Below are 17,658 nucleotides of genomic sequence, written 5' to 3'. Positions count from 1 at the left end.
AAGACAAGACAGAACGTTTAATTAAATGTAAAATATTGACTTGTGTGGATAAAGAACATGTGTAGAAAGAATGTCTAGCAGAATTACTGCATGGGAAAAGTACAGAACCCTTCAACTGAGTCCAGCTCTCATTTGTTGCCTTTACTGCTTATTTCTGATGGTTTGGAAGTAACATAATAAATACAAAATTTACTGCAGTCATCTAGACAGCAGTTTTTAATGCAATAATAAAACCAGATTTGATATATCTTCCTTTGTTATTTATGTCAGTGAAACAGCCAGTAAATGTACAGCAAGGTAACTAAGAGCATAATTTGCCCTACTAGCTGGAAAAATCAAAGCTGCAGGGAATATACAGAATGAAAAACCCATACCCAGTAGACAAAAAGGTTAGACTCCCAGATTGCCATGTCTCTGTCCATCTTCACTTCTTAAACTGTATACCCTTCATAAAAAAGCTGTCTCCTACTGGTTGATTTTAAGACACTTCATCCAAAGGTGGCTGCTAGGATCGCTAAGAGCATTAAACATAGATAATAATAAATATTGTACAATGATTGCTTGTGTTGTCCTGTGCTATGCTGTATGTCAGAAACAAATAATGATATTTCATTGAAACAAGTAATCCAAAGAGTGTACCAAGTTTGGGATTTCTAATATAAATATTTTATTAAGATTCGGATATTTCTGGAAACTTAAAGACTTACTTGCCTTTGTTTTAGTAGTCAGTAAGAAAGCAGTGAACTTAAACCGACTAAAAGCTATTTTTTTAAAAGAGATTTTACATTACTTTTGAAGTTCTGTATAACCATGAAAAAACAATTTTTACTATTATTTAATTTTTCTGGATGGGTGCATCTGGCAGATAAGAGATCTGAAAATGGGATTCCTTCCAGTGCTGTAAGAGGGTCTTGGATAAAACTGGACAATTCCTCTCTAACCCTGTGCAGTCAAAAGAATTCGTTCTATACTCAGAGATATCTCTCTGTTTCTAAAGTTGCTTACACTTCCCTTGATTTAAATAGCTGTATGAAATCCTAACTAATCTACAAGGAAAAACAACAACAACAAAAAAAACTTGAATAAAAATAAATTTTAAAAAAACCAAACAAAAGAAAAACAAACATTCCCTCCCCACCAAACAGCACTCATTGCTGTCTCAATAAATTCTTTTGAATAGAAAATAAAGATCCTACAAACACCAGATAAACAATACAATTTCTTATGTAATACTTCATTTGTAGCAATCAACATTTACATTTGATGGAATTCAGTTCCTCAGGATGTTAAAATGGTTCTTATCTGCATTTAATTGATAAAACTATCTTTTAAAATGCTAAGTATCTGTTCCATGACATTATGCTTTTCACATTAGATAAAGCCAATGACAAGAAAATGGTTCACTCCAGAAATGTAAACATCTACAGAAGTAATGCTTCAGAACAGCCTGAAAGGACATAATAATGTTTACCACTTCCCATGATTCCATTTGTGTATCTCAGATCATTCTGTGTATATTAGGAAAATTAGCCATGCGATTTCTGGCATTTTTTTCACTTTATAGATACTGTTGCCAGGTTTACTTAATCTGGGCAGTATCTACACCTATCACAGAGCATTCCTCTCAGAAATCTTCCTGAAACTTCCTAGTGGAATGGTTTCCATTAAAGGAGAACTAAACTAAGGTCAAAATTTGCTGTAAAACCCACTTTTGTATTTTCAAGCGCCTTCCAGGTCACTCCAGAAGACCATGATATGTTTGTGAGATGGCTAGCAACATCCACTTTGTCTTTAGAATTACCAATAAATAGATATTTTAATGAGCAAGAGACACTTTTTATTCAGGTCAGAAATCAGCAGATTTCACAATGTGTAAAAGAATAGTCTAGAACATTGAGCGATAAACCCATGGACTTGGAACATACAGGAGTCAGTGATGAGGCTTGAACAAGGTAGGCACAGGAACATAATTCCATACTAATTGTGTCTCTGAAATATTTTTATTTTTAGGACAGGTGATTAAACTGTGGAGAGCTTCAGAATATTAGTTTTCTGATGAGACCTAGAGAAATGTATGTGTCTGATTGTAAAAGACAGAACAGTGAGGGTTGTCTCCATGCTTATTTAATCCTGAGTACATAAGAAACAGGAGACAACAAGGCATGCATGATTCATTTTGGAAATGGGCAAGTCCGGAGAGTTCCTAATGAGACTGCAGTGCATAAATACATACAATATGGCAGAAAAGTCACTGGTTCAGAATTCTTGTTCAGAAATATAAACTTCTAAAATTGTTGTGAGAATTCCTGAAATTTCTTCTGACAGGAAGGACATGCTAGGGCAAGCAAGGATTGTAACTGCTCTCATATGCTCCGAGGTCCCCATGCTGACCTTTTATAAGTGAACACTTTTTTCAGCATGATCAGCAGTGTTGTACCAGTTATTCAGCTGTTAATGAAAAAACTTAGCTGTTAAAACGCAGTACTCTTTAGAAAGAAAGAGAGAAGAGGAACGTGTGGCAGGTATAGCAAATAACAAAAGAAAATGGGCATAAATTAACCAATGACAGTGTAACCCAATTTTCTCTCTCTTTACCTATCTTCACAAATTCTGTGGGCCATGTCAGGAAGGAAGAGGATACTTTTGTAAATACTATTTTTAGTATTTTACAGTGTGAATAATCATAATATTAATATATTATTATAATGTATACAATATATCTATTTATAATTCACAACCATAAAGTAAATGTATCATCATGCCTCTAAGTCTCTCCTCTAAATGTTGCTGGTAACAGTGAATTAAATGTAGTTACAAACTAGCTACTTTTCTTTTTCTTGCTACTTTAAGCTCTATTAAGAACATTTTTAAAGTTCTACTGACCTCTGTAGACACTAAAACACAACAGAAAATTCTCACATCTGGAAAAGTGAACTTATTTACATGCATTTTCTTAGCAGTCAGTCCATCAGCTCTAGTTTTTAATGAAGCATTTTGTTTTCTTCTGGCAGAACTATTTATTTGTGTTAGAAACATGCATAATTTCCAGGAAAAGATTCTTGCAGCCACCTGTAGATGCTTCATGAATGACTGATCTACACAGATGCCATAGGTAAAAGGAAAAACAATTTGAATTGTAAATTGAAGCTTGCAGACTACTAAATCTTGCTGCATGCTACTCTGGGCAGTATGTTGAAGACCCTGGAGATATTTCTTTAGCTGTCATTTGAAACAGGCACAAATAAATGAACCAAGGACAGCAAACCATTAATCACAGCTACACTATCAAGGCTAACCTACCAAAAGGAGTGACAACGTACAACTGCTGAAAAAAATAAAGACATGTAATGAAAGATTTTACTTTTATGTTTGGTACTGAGGATGGCTCACCTGAAGCAGACTTTTTCATCTCTTTTCAACTGCTTTAGGGAAACACCATCTCTCTTTTTGGGACTGCTGAGGTGGGACAGCTGCCTAGACACCGATGAAGAGCATGTGAATTTTGCTAGAAGAGATGAACTGAACAGAGCTCGCAGCGAGAGCAGAGAGGAACCAGATGGACCCCTGAAATTTGAGCTTAATGTTTGTCACCAGGATCCAGAATACAAGTCCCCAGCTCCCTTGCCACATGCTCAGGTCAAACTGATCACCAGCTGGGAAGCAGGATGGAATGTAACAAATGCCATTCAGGTAACCTTTTATTTCCACACTTATTCCACTCATCATTTAAAAAACTGGTCATCACTTAGCCTGCTCTATTTTACTTAGCTGTACCATCATTTTGCTTATTCTAAAAGGTTTCTGTGAATTTATTACTCACATATTTGAATCTTTCTGCATAAGATTAGCACTCTGATAAAACAGAGTTCCAAAGAGAAAAATGATACATATGTCATCTGAAGTTTAAAAAGTGTTTAAATTAGGTGGAATTGAAAAGGTGGTGATTGCGCCTGTTTTGGAAGTGCCAACATTATCTTTAATAAGCATATTTGAATTCAGAGATGTTTGATAGAAATGTGAAATAAACATCTGATAAAAAGAGGATGGTAAGAGCCAGACTGACGTCAGACATAAATTTACTGACATGTAAATTAAACTAGAAATAAATTGAAGCACGAAGCACAAGAAGTGTAATAATACTTGTCAGTGTTAAAGAAAATAGTTAGGTTGAATAGACTGAAAGCATTTGGTCCTAACATTCTGTGTGGAATTTGAGTATCTTTCCAAATCCTTAAATTTAGCATTAAGTGTTTCAGAATCTTTTTCTCACTTTTCATGATTCATTTCCTTACATAATTCTATCATTACCACTAACTTTCTGTCTGACATGGTAAGAAGAAAGCAGCATCCACAGACACATCTAGTCCCAGTAACTGTTGCTTAAACACTTTTTTATGCCACTTTAATTATAGAAAAATAATCTTTCCAGTGTCACACAAGTCTGACTATGCCGATGTACGTTTGTTTACATATCCAGTTCATCCCTCAGCTCTGCAAGGGAGGAGAAAAAAGGACATATTTCTAACCCTGGTGTATTTTCAAACATGAGCACCACCACATGAGAGCCAGTGCAATAACAGGGCACAGTAGCATATCATACTCTGAAAGTGTTCAGCTGTGAATAAAAGTGTGAAGTCCTAAAATACCCCAACTGCATTCTAGTAACACATTTTATCTTCAATCTCCCTCAGCAGCATCTAGTCAGGACAGGAGTCTGGGATGAGAGCCCATTGTCTCTGTGAGTTTTGCATTTGATTTCACCAAAGCCAAGATTTCATTCTGGAAGTCAGTTTTGTCAGTATTTGCTGTATGACCTTTTGGCAAATCACATTCTCTAACCCATTGTTTTCCTTTCTGAAAAACAAAAATAATAATGCCTCTGTAAACATATCAAAGTCCCCAAAAAACCCTAAATGTTGTGTACAAAATTACTGTTAATTATTAATAATATAGCTTTCAATTAAAAAATAGACTGATAATGTATTTTAACACAATCAAATATGCAGTTGTCTATTTAAAATCAGGAAAAATTCAAGCTAACTTATCCAATCAAATCAGTAGCTATGGTCTTAGTCAAAACTCTCAGCATGCTGAGTGTTAATTACCATGGCTCTCATTTGGTCAAATATTTTAGAAACTAGCATTAAAAGAGCAGTTGGCTACAGCCAACTGTATTGAGGTTTTCTCCTAAGGCAGGCTGAAGGTTGCAAAGCCTGGAAACTGCAGTTTTGCTAATAGTATAACCAAAGTGCCCTACTGACACTTTATTAAACTGTGTGCTTGTGGGACCAGGTATGTGAATCTGTGTACACATATTTGTATTATTCCTATTTCCCAATACCCGGGATTGGGAGCAAGTCATTTGGTTTAGAAACAAAGGCAGAGAGCAGAGAAAGGGAAGGGGAAAGGCAGGAGAGGAGAGAGGGGAGAATATTGAATGGGCATCTGTCAGTAGAAAATAACAGTTTGAAGAAATTTCTATGAATAGCTTTGAAAAGAAAGTCAGAGTTGTGAACAGAATGATTAAAACAATCTAAGTGTTCTTGACTGGTGAAGATAATCTTTGATAAAATGACAGTTGTTTTGCCCTACCCAGAGGAAAGGGCAGAAGTGTTTTGCATGACAATTAGAGGTAAACATTTCAGCAGAATTTTTAAGTGTTCTAAACAGTTATTTCAGTGAATTCAATTAGTCTAAAAATGAAATTATTTTGCAATCCAGATTTATTATGGGAACAATTAAATCTTTGGTCTCTGAAATTAAATACAAGGGTTTTCTCACAGTGTTTTAAATATGAGTCTTTTCAAACAAACAAGAAGAGATTTTTATTTTGTTCTTAACTTGAACTGAAAAAATATGCACTTTTGGTGCTGATACTGTATGTGCAAATGATTGCTTCAGACATTTAAGTTTCCAGGGAAACATGTTTCGTATTTCAGCACTGCACAGGCAAATCAAAACCTGTTTTCAGTTAATCTGGGTAAGGACAGAGACCATAAAGCTGAGTTAATTCAAATGGGAAAATGTACTGCATCATCTCGCAGAGTGATGCAAGTTGCATTTGTTTGTATGTAGCAGTAAAAGGCCAAAATTATTTGTAATGACTTGTACACTGGTGCTGGATAGATAAGCAAAGCAGTAGTCACAAAGAAGAAGGTAGTTAAATTCCAATGGTACAGTATTTCACAGCAGAACCAAAGGACAATAAAGACTATTTATTTGCCAGTCACATGTAGTAGGATTTTTGCAAAGACTATGGAGAAAGCCAAACTAAAAGAAAAAGGCATTCAGTCTATAGTGTCATGAAGGGGCACAAGACAATGAAGAAAAAACAAGCGAGAAAGAGAAGTGAAATAATGGAAAGAAGTGAAAAAATGTTAATCTTACCTATAATTTATACCTGTGTACTTTATAAATGTAATTTATACCATTGTGAGTCGATCTCCACTTAGATCTCAGGAGGGCCTAACAGTGAAAAAGATCAACCGCTTTACCAGAAAGATTCAAGTGTCTTCCAGTACTATGATGCCTGAACAATCTTTAAAATACAGGCTAATATAATTGCACAACTTTTCTCTGAATGTTTGGTAAAACATGATGTATCAAATCTGGCTGGAAAGCAGCCCAACAGAAAAGGACCTGGGGATGCTGGTCAACAGCAGCGGAACATGAGCCAGCCTGTGCCCAGGTGGCCAAGAAGGCCAATGGAATCCTGGTCTGTATCAGCAATAGTGTGGCCAGCAGGACCAGGGCAGTGACTGTCCCTCTGTATTCAGCACTGGGAGGCCACACCTCAATTCCTGTGTTCATTTTTGGGCCCCTCAGTACAAGACAGACATTGAGGTGCTGGAGCATGTCCAGAGAAGGGCAACAGAGCTGGAGAAAGGTCTGGAACACAAGTCCTATGAGGAGCAGCTGAGGGAGCTGGGGCTGTTTAGCCTGGAGAAAAGGAGGCTCAAAGGAGACCTTACGACTTTCTACAATTACGTGAAAGTAAGTCGTAGCCTTGCAGGGGTCGGTCTCTTCACCCAGGCAACCAGTGACAGAATGCAAGGACATAGCTTCAAGCTGTGCCAGGAGAGGTTTAGCCTGAACATTAGGAATTATTTCTTCACTGAAAGGATTGATAAGCATTGGAACAGACTGCCTAAGGAGGTGATGGAATGACTATCCCTGGAGGTGTTCAAGAAATGACTTGCCGCAGCACTTAGTGACATGGTCTTGTTGACAGGGTGGTGATGATCTTAGAGGTGTTTTCCAACTAAAATGATTCTGTGAAATCCAACTACACATTCTCTTTGATTCAATGCATCTAATACCTAATGTTGCCAACATTCATATCCTTACTTTTGCAAAAAATTAGGTTGTACAAAGATTAGAAATACCTGCAGCAATGGAAATTTTCTTGTTCCATGATCAGAGTAACACAATATGGTGCTTGACTACTGTCAGTGCTTCCAGGAATAACAATAATGAAATTAGTGTTATTAATCATTACTTTTCAATGTATCAATAATAAATTAGCAATTATTTCTGTAGAAATCATAACTATTCTCATTATATTTATATTCTGTGTATTATACATGAGTTTAGAAAAGACTCAAGACTTCAATAATCATAATTTTAAAACCTGAATATCCATATTCCTTTCACTGCATGCCTTTATGACCATATTTCTGTACTGAGTTCCAATTTTAACTTAGGTAACTGCAACTCCTAAATGCTTAACTGGAAAACACACTGATGCTGAGGAACAGAATTAGCAGACATGCCTCCAAAGTATAGAGGCAAATATCTGAGGAGTGTCTAAAAACCCCTCTCTTTAAGCTTTACTGACACAAAATGTAAGCATTTTCCAAATATAAATATGTACATGCTTGTAGTCTTAGAAAATAGATCATTAGATGTGTAACGATATAAATCCTCTCATCCTGAACCTTAAATAATTTAGTCATTTTTGGCTAAATAGCCACTTGGATTTTAACTCCAGCACTTGATCCAAAGTATTTATTTTCCAGACGTGAGAACAAGGGTCAATCCTTTCTTGAGCACAGAGCAGTGATTTCCTTGAATTATATGTTATATATTGAAGCTGAAGGCATATGCATTGAAGCTAAAGTCATACTCTGAACTAAATTACAGACATCTGAGAGAAACTAACTTCTGCATTTCATATCAAGATGTGGTATGGAGAATTGAAGGGAGATGCCCAATGCTGATATCTAACCTAGGACCAGAAAGTAATTCAAGTTTCCAAATGAAATGTCAAAAAATGACAGCACAAAGTAAAATTCCAAGATAGTAGGACTATTGTGGTGGCCATAAAAATTCCACATAGTGAGTATGATTTTAGATGAAATGTGCCAGCAATACTGGCAAATTTATTTTTCCAAGGCTTGCAACCACAAACCCTTATAGCCAGAACTGCAGACCCAAAAAAAGCCCAGTGAGGGCCGTCTAAATTCCGATCTGTTTTTTCTATGATAGAATGTCACCATTATGCAATGCAATTGATAAAAGATATATTTTAGGGGAGAAGACTCTGTAACTAGTGTTTGTACCCTGGTTTTCCCTTCTGATTTTCTCTTGAGGGGACAAAAAGATTCCAGACATACGTCACTACTTTGTATAACCTTTTATTTCAGCTCAGACCCTGTGGTAGGCTTCTTTTGTGCACATATTCATATAGTACAGAGAAGGCTGCATTCAGGATATATATCTTCTCTATTCCCAATCCTACTTCTTATCATAAAAGCTTTTTATCAAAAATGTGTTATCCTGCAACAAAGAAATAACATCTAAATCAGAGAAATATCTTTATTTGACATGTAAGCATGGTGCAGCAGACTGATTTTGAGTTAACTAACTGCCATTCCCATAAATCTCATTAGACAATGTACTTTATCAGTCTGCTTTTTCCTTGGTCAGCTGCAAACACTAAAAAATGTTATGAAGACAGAACTCCTAAACACAGAGAAGTGGCTCATCTAAAATGGTTCCAGGAATAAATATTTGGATAATTCTCATGGGATTTAAGTTGCTGTTTTGTAGATTTTGACTTTTATGTCATATGTCACATTATTTGGGCAATAACCAGGTGTGAGGGAGGGAGTATTGATGGATTTACGTTAACATATTCTACTGTAACTATTATGGAAACGTTAGGATGTCAAATCAGTTTCCATAGCCCCTCCATGTCAGGTTTTCCATCAAGTAGAAACTGTGATATAACATAACTAGTCCACAAAATTATTCCTTGGACATACAGATAGTCCCAACATATGGACTATTGGTTCAGAAAGCACAATACTAGCTCCTGAAGCCCAGAAAAAAGCACATGGGTTACACAAGCAACAGACCAAAGTATTGCAATTCTTTAAGCCTTCTAGGTGTTAAAATGACATATCAAAATATCTGTAGAAGTTAAAGCAGACCTTAGATCATGCTTGCCCTCACCATGTGTTCAAAATTGCTGTTCTCAACAAATGAGTTAACAAGAGTTACAGGAGGCGTCTCTCTCTGTGTGTCCTTCATAAATGATTCTAATAGCCTCAGTAGTTTGGCTACAACTGATATACTTTATTATATAATTTATTATATTGATCTAATTTAAGCTAATCAGCATATATCTCATATGAGAGGGAAACATTCTAAAATATAATACTCAAAAAACCCATGGAATTTAACATGCAACCTCAGCCTTAAATCTCAGTATCTTGATTACACTGTGTGTAAGATAGATATATTTTTAAATATATATTCTTAACCAATACTTTATTTTATATCTTGAACAGATTTTTACCTGAGTTTTACAGACATACCTGTCTAATGTTTCATTCTTTTGATAACAGTAGCCAGAATCACTGCTGGGCCTAAAGAAATATGAATAATTCTGTTCAGAACCTCAAATTATAATCTTACATTTCAAGAAAGTATTTATTTGACACTTGATTTTTAGCAATGACAATTATCTATCATTTCCAACAACTTCAGCAGAAACTCTTCTTGCCTTGTACTTTTGAAATCTGTGTATTTCAGCATCTAAATTTCAAAGCCACCATGTCTTCTTGAGCTTACTCCTAGAAACAGCAGCAAACTGCAATGCATAGTATACTTATCCTGGGATTGATGTTCAGTTTGTCACAGTCTGGTAAAGAAAGTGCTTGAGAAAATTTGCAAGTGGCTATTTCTTGTAAGTGAGGACTTCTCGTTGACTTTTCAGTTGTCATATAAGTTTGAAAATTGTTTCATCTGGAAAATCTACTACTATTAATCTTTTAGAGCAGCTATTTTATAGATGTGAGTCCTCCTACATGAAGCAGATGGTAATAGAAATTGTGTGCATGTAAAAGGACAAAAGAACTAGGAAGTAAGCATATAGTAGTATGGCAAGTAAACTGGGAGGGACCAGCTCAACTCTTCTCCTTACAGTGGTGCTTTCCACTGGTAATAACGTGAATTTTTTGCATTAATTGGAATCTGCAAGTTGCTCTAGCATGCTGCCAACAGATCTCGTTAGTAAGGACATAGAGTCGTAGAATCACGGAAGATCCCGAGATGAAACGGACCCATTAGGACCCATCATTGGGTCCAATACCTTGCTCCAGCACCTGCAAGGTGCAGTGCGTGGTCCTGCCTTCAACACTGACAGAATTCCTTGGATGGATGCACTGGAGGAGTCTGTCAGTATTTTAACTATTTTATATCTCACTCAAATACATCTCCATCCAAGGGCTTCAAACCCTGCCATTATTCAAAGGCCAGCTACTATCAGTGGTGTTGCTAGAGCTTAATAGACAGTCTGTCAAGTGACAGAGGTATGATTTACATACTCATTTACATATATTTGCAGAAAGGGTGTGTTCATTTCCATTTCTTCCGTAACACATATGAAACAAATGGTATGTGTAAGTACCTCAGAAACCTGAACATTGTGCCTCCTCCTCCTCTCAGGCCTCTTTTTATTTCATTTCACCATTAGGAAGCCTTCAAAGCACCCAGGAGATGGCCTGCTCTGGTGGTGTTAATGCCTAAAAAAAGCTCTTGCGTTGGTACATAGATAAATTAGAAACACGCACACACACTACACCACTCCTTTTCTTTGCAAGACTTTTTTATAAGGAAAATCTTACCTGCATTAATACATACGGTCATGACCAGCTTCCTCTTCTCTGTACTGCTGTCCCTATCCAGGCACACAACTAATGCTGGCAGTCTCTCCTGAATGTCTGCCTCGTGCCTTCCTCCCTGAGGTCATTGCTTGCACCAGACTCAGGCTCTTGGAGCTCCTACAGACGCAGCTGATAGACACCACATCCTTCCCCCTTGTCTTTGGGAGTGTGGAACTGAGGCAGAGTGTGTTTTCCTGGGCCCGTTCAAGTCCACATCTTATTTAGATCCTGCTGCTGCATACATAAAATATTGGTCTGTCTTTCCAGCAGTCAAGCAGTTAAACAGAGTTCCTAGTCTTTCATCCAGTGTCTGCCCACACCAGAATTCCTTCATTCCCTGTGTGAGTCCTTGTCCTTGCTACCATGCAGGCCTGTCATCTGGCATCATCTTTCAGTCAGGCCTCTTTCTAGAGACTCAGACTAGGTCCCTGTCCTGCTTATTTTTATTGTAAAACCTCACTATTACATAATCTGTCTTACCAATCCACAAGGCTAAAACTGATATGAGCACTTATAATTCCCTGTCTGGGTCACAATAACACATTTTTCCCTAACCTTTCCAAGCTCACCCCATGCATACCCACCTGGAAAGCTGATGCAGTTCCATAACTCATAAGACCACAAGCTTTTGCAAGAAAGTCTTCAACCATCAAATCAAATGTAAGCTGCTCATTTTTTCTATAATAATCTACTATTTTTCTTCCTTCATCTATTGACTTTGGTCTCTCTTTTTCCAGTTACAATTACCATTTTCAATTTGTTAAATACTTAAACAAGCATTCCTATCAACTGATATGAAAATATTCCTCTGATACTCTTAGAAATGTCCTTTTGATGAAAATTGCAAAGTTATAAGCTACACTGAAACCAGCGTTTCCTCTCTTGACTCACAGTATCTGGTATTGACTCAAGGTTTCCTTGACTCCCCTCTCCACCTGTATTTTTTTTGCGTTATCTTTCCCCTAGATTTTAAATTCTTTGGAGAAGAGAGCATCTCTTTGTGCTTTGTTTGCACATTGCTTTACACAATGGGATTACATTCAAGAACTTCCAGGTGCCCCAATACTGAAAACAATTTTGAAAGTGAGTCTCAAAATGTTTCCTATTTTACAGAAACTCCTTACAAAATAATGATTGTTTAAATGTAGCCTGTGATAAATCAGTTTGACATTTGATTCAGTTTCGCCTCTTTTCTCTATAAGGAATTGATTCTCCTTGCTATTGAGACTCATTGTAGAGGCTGAGCACAAGATAAATCAGCAAAAGAATGTGATGAGAGTACCTTTAGAATATTCAGCCATTAAAATGGGCATTCCATCTTAAAATCCAGATGGCAAAGAAAGAAAATGACAGAAATATGATATCAAAGATAAATTGATAGTGGCGTTATGAAAATTTTACTCTTTGAAACAATAAATGTTGCCAAAAACAAAGTATCAACTAGTCAGCTGCTTGAAAGCAATGATCCCTTTATTCCGTGGGAGAACCCAATGTGCCACGACTTGTTGCAGAACAAGGATCTCTGGCTCCCTCAGGTGAAGGGAATAGCTGATGTACTTTCCCACTATACTAAAATCAAATTAATCTACCATACTTTTTGGTGTCATCAATCCCTGCAAGCATTTTTAACAAGCTGAATTAAAACAGATGGTGTAATTTCTCCTTCTCTTTTTTAAATTCATGGTAGGTCACGTGGTATTTAAATACACTGTTATTAGGCAGCTTTGAATTTCTGTATCTGTTATATTTGGCTACTTCATTGTTGTGGTGTTACATTAGACAGTTAACTTTCAAAACAAAGCCCAAATTACCTATTATAATTATTCACCAGCTTTCTGTGACTGAGATCATTTGTATGCCATTGACCAGCTATCACTACTGGAAAACATTCTTCTTAAATATGTTCTTTCTGCCCCTGTTCTTAAACTTATGAGGTATGTAACTTCAGCAAATTTGCTTTAATAAACTGTATTTAGTAATATAACTCCTCCCAGGATAATATTCCTCCCAAGACAGCAAGAACAGAGTGACAGGCAGCAGAAAGTAAAATATTTTGTCAGATGGTATTCCTTTCCTGTTTTTTCTAAACTTCTTTCACTTCCATTAGCAAATTTTCGGAAGGGAGCTCATTTTTTTTATGAAGTAAAAGAGTGAGCCCTAGGGTTTGTCAAGCAATAAAAGTTAACAAGCTCAGCACTTGCAAATGCATAGGAGAATTTAATGCTGAAAGTAAGGGACATCTGAATTATTATAATGTGCTGGTAGAATCAGAAAGAGTGATGTTTCTCTAGCAGGCTTTCCACATGGTAAAGTTTCTTCCACACAATCCATAGACAGTTAACCTGCAGTTTACTTCAGTGTATATAATTCCGGACAGCAGTAGATTCACTGAAATGGTACAAGGTCTGTCTGATTGAGCAAATAGAGCTATGTGAGAAAATAAAAAGCCCTAAATACTGATTATACACAGCATTGAATATGACATATTGTAACCTAGTTTTAGCACAGTAAGCTGTATAAAACATTTTACCCCTAAAGCTAAGTAAAAGAAATTGTCTTCTATTTGTATGTCTTCTCCCTCTTCTCCCCACATACACCATGCTTCCTGGAAGGCAATGTTTCTCTGTATTCTTGGCCAGTGGCACTGGTTTTGCCATATGTACAATGCTGTGTTACTAAATAGATAACAAAAAAATGAAATTTAATATTTACTTCTTGAAAATGTAAACATATGAGTCAAAGTGAAGAAACATTCACTTCAGCTCATACACACAGGCTGCTATCCATTTCAGTTTCTCTTAGTCCATTTCTTGAATTGACACAAATAACGGCACCAGTAGATTATGTTTTGTAGTCTTTACAACAAACATTTTTTGTTGGTTTATGTTATCAGTAGCAATGGCAGTTTCAGGCCTTTTCCTTTACTCTACAATATTTCTATTCATGATGTTTTTTATTGCTGTTTCCCCCTCCAGAATCATGTTTGGTTCAGGCTAGTTCCTCCCTGATAAGCAGAGAACATTTTTCTTTTCAATTTTAAAACCCATTCTAATTTAATTATTTCAGACTAAATCTGGCTATTTCAGAAACTGTGAATTGTTCTATTGAACCTTGAAAAAAATGTGGATTGAGAATAAGAATTATAAACAATATAGACCCAATATATCTTATTTTTATAAGAAACTTGTTTCTTTTGTTTATAAGAAGTTATCTATTTTTTTCTGTTATAATGACTGTTACTGCTCTCACTTTACTGTCACTCTAGAAGTTGGCACTGAAGTTTATTCTATCTCACTACATTTTGAACCCATTCTCTTGTCTCATTGTCTACATGATTTTTGCAACTCCAAATGGCATCTCCTCAGCCACCTTCCCTTGAGGGACTTGAAAATCTCCTTCTAAGCTTTAGTTGGAACCTGGAGTTTAAAATGAATTCTCCAGTCCTGCCCTTGTTGCCTTTACTTGCCTACTGATTTCTTTCACTTTGGCTGGAAAGCCAACTGCTCTCAGACAGAGCAGTTTCTTTTATACTTTTTGTTGTTGTCATCTCAGGCAAAAAATAAAATACCTGCACAAAACTGTAGGCTTCCCTCTGCTCCTTGGATGGGATTTCAGAGACTCTTTATTATCTCCTAAATTGTGAGGAGCTGCCATTCCACCCCTGAAGGTCTCCTTTCCTATTCAGAAAGGATAATCAGCTGCATAATGCATACTTTCCCTCTAGCTTTCTTCTTATTCCTGTCTTATGCTCAGTTAAGTATTTTTCATATCCAGTCATTTTTCCTCACAGCCTCTTGCCCATCATATTCTCCTACCCCTTGTTTCTGCCTCATACGGTTCACAGTCTTATGTTCTAGTGTTCTGCACTTTACCTGAGGGCACTTTTTTTCCCCTCTTCCTGCCTCCCCCAGTGCAGTTACGTTCCCAAGTTATCCAGCTTCTTGTGCTTCCTTTGCTCTTCCAGGGCCTGCCATTGTCTCGTGGCCTTTGTAAAGGAATTCACTTGACTCTACAGATGACAGAGAGAGACACAGGAATCTCTGATGGAGATTCACAAAATCTAAAACAAGTGCCCTGCACAGTGGAAACAAGTAGTCATATGGTGATCCTTATTTCTATCCATCCTTTCTGGAGCTACCGGACCCCTTCCAATTCAGATATTCTGTGATTCTGTCATTAGCTTAACTTTTTGCTGTGTTTAGGTAAGAAAAGTAAGGAATCCTGTTCCTAGTAAGAGGACATCAAAGCAAGGTAGATTTGTCATGTGTGTCTCTTCTGCTACTGTGTGCACTCATTCATTGAACATCTGTTTTAGACAGCGGTTGGGTGAGATTAGCCCAATTCATAGATGCTAAGAAGAGATAATTTCCTTGGGTACCAAAGAGAGTAAAGAAAGTAGTCACTTTAGTAACTTCAGTTACAGGCACTGAGTTTTCACCTAAAATTCATTAATTACACCTTGTGAATAAATTTCAATTTTGCTAAAAATTTGAATGTAAGAAATGAAAATTATTTAGGAGAAAGGAACAAAAATCAAATGCAGCCTTGAAATTAATTTCTCAAACATGAGATCACTACAGATTTCAGCACCAAAGTAGGAACAAAGGAGAGATTCAATAGAGCTGAGAAGTTTTCTCTGCACTATGAGAATGACTCAGGTTAAGAACAGAAAAGAAAACTCTTTTTTCAAATATACAAACTTTTACAGCAATTGCTTAGCTAACTGTTTTAATAATGAAAGAAATGCTTTTATTTCAATCCTTACAGACAGTTTTTGTATGTAAAAGTTAAGAATAAACCTGAGGTCTTCATCAAGGATCAAAAATAATCAAGGTCCCCAGTTTCTTCCCTCAGTTCCTCTCCAGTGCAATTGCAGACTAAGAAAATAAATAAATAAATAAATAAATAAATAAGAAAGAGGAAAATAAAACAAAACAGACAACACAGAAAAGGAATATTACTTATTTTATAACTCCAGTCTTTTTTTTCCTTGGCCCATAGAGGTCAAGGACCTCTACCACAGTCTGTACAACAGAATGAGAAATACCTCCACAAGTAGTAATACTTCAAGTATTTTACATCTAGAGACTTTAAAAAGATGTTTTCAATGAGCATTTTATACATTATATGCCTGGTTTCACAATGTAGAACCATATTCAATTTTTTTTTAATTTAAATGAGAGTTTACCTAACTTTGCTTTTATGATGAGTGCTCAGAGCATGCAATAAAACCCATTCACATTTCTTTTCTGACCTTTATTTTTTTCTCTTTGTTATTAATTATGCATATTTGGGAATGTTTGTCTAATCTACTTGAAATTAAGGGAATTATTCTACTTTGTTAAACATTAAGAATGATGTGGTCTTTTATGACATTATGGGACAGAGACACCTCCATTATCAGAATTCATTTGCAACCTCAACTTTATTTGTATCTGTGCATGATGAATTATCAGGCTGTAAAATCAGTTGCTGCTTCTTTTATCCTAAAGGTAGAAGCCTCCAGGGGTGCCACTGAAGTTTAAGTGAGGTTAAGAGAGGAAAAGCAGTAGAAATTTGTGTCTATACCCAGCCTAATGGTAAACCAGCATTTTTTTCTCATGTATTCCAGAGGAATAGAGTATGGTACTCTGTATCATTTTAATGATTCCTGCAGACCAAACATAATAGCATACCACTATTTATGTCTTTCATCTAGACAATTAACTATATTCTCCCCAGGCTGTGCTCTGGGACAAATTTCCCCTTTATATGCTGAAGTCTAGGAGTCATTACAGCTTGAGTAAGAGTCCACCTAAATTTGGTGGTTAGGTCTGTACTGAGGAAAGAACAGGATAATATCTGCCAGGGGAGATAAGTCACCTTTTATTCATGACAAATCCTATGCTGGTGTTCAGAAAATACAACTCAGCTTCTATAAGATGTAACCTGTCTTCCTTTTCAGCTCTCAGAGGTGCATAAGGTTTTTTTCCAATGCAAAGTTCTTTGCAGTATGGTGTTGTTTTCTTCCATTTCCACTTCAGCATTACTTGTTAAAAGTGACAAGAACTGTGGCTTGTCCCATCCAGGCAGCATTCAAGAAAAGCGCCTAATGAGCCAAATGCTTTCTCACAGCCTGAGTTTGAACTTTCTATGCACTTGAATTCTTCCTTTTGTTATGTCAGTGCACGCTCAAATAAAGTTATTTGACTCCCCACTGCTTTGCTTTGCTTGTATTCTCCCAAAGCCCCCCTCTGCTTCCCCTCAAGCTCTTTTGGCCATACATTCATGGAACTCACTTGCATGTTGCTGTGCTGGATGTTTGGATCACTTGCCTGCCTTCAGGTGAAATCCTGGGCTATAATGAGTGAAATAGGTAAGCAGCCAGGGAGTCTATGTTGCTCACCAAAACTAACTTTCAGAATAATGTTTGTTTTAGTTTCAACTGACTTACTTTTTTTATCTCTTTTTCCTCTCTGATGCATAACACATAATAAGAACCCTCATT

The 17,658-nt window shown here is 36.5% G+C and overlaps 1 protein-coding gene across 1 annotated transcript in view; it reads left to right on the top strand.

Moving 5' to 3' along the window:
- The first annotated feature begins 3,381 nt into the window (after positions 1–3,381).
- LOC116441689 (vesicular inhibitory amino acid transporter-like) overlaps positions 3,382–17,658 on the top strand; it is a 37,293-nt gene continuing 23,016 nt past the window's right edge. The window contains exons 1-2 of the mRNA XM_032103879.1: positions 3,382–3,690; positions 6,453–6,517. Of these exons, the coding sequence (XP_031959770.1) occupies positions 3,382–3,690; positions 6,453–6,517 (374 nt within the window). The remainder of the gene's footprint in view (positions 3,691–6,452; positions 6,518–17,658) is intronic.

The sequence above is a fragment of the Corvus moneduloides genome, chromosome 3 (assembly GCF_009650955.1).
Source record: "Corvus moneduloides isolate bCorMon1 chromosome 3, bCorMon1.pri, whole genome shotgun sequence".
In the NCBI taxonomy this organism is placed as follows: Eukaryota; Metazoa; Chordata; class Aves; order Passeriformes; family Corvidae; genus Corvus; species Corvus moneduloides.
The sequence above is the reverse complement of the archived record's forward strand: the minus strand, read 5'-3'. Positions and strand labels throughout refer to the sequence as shown.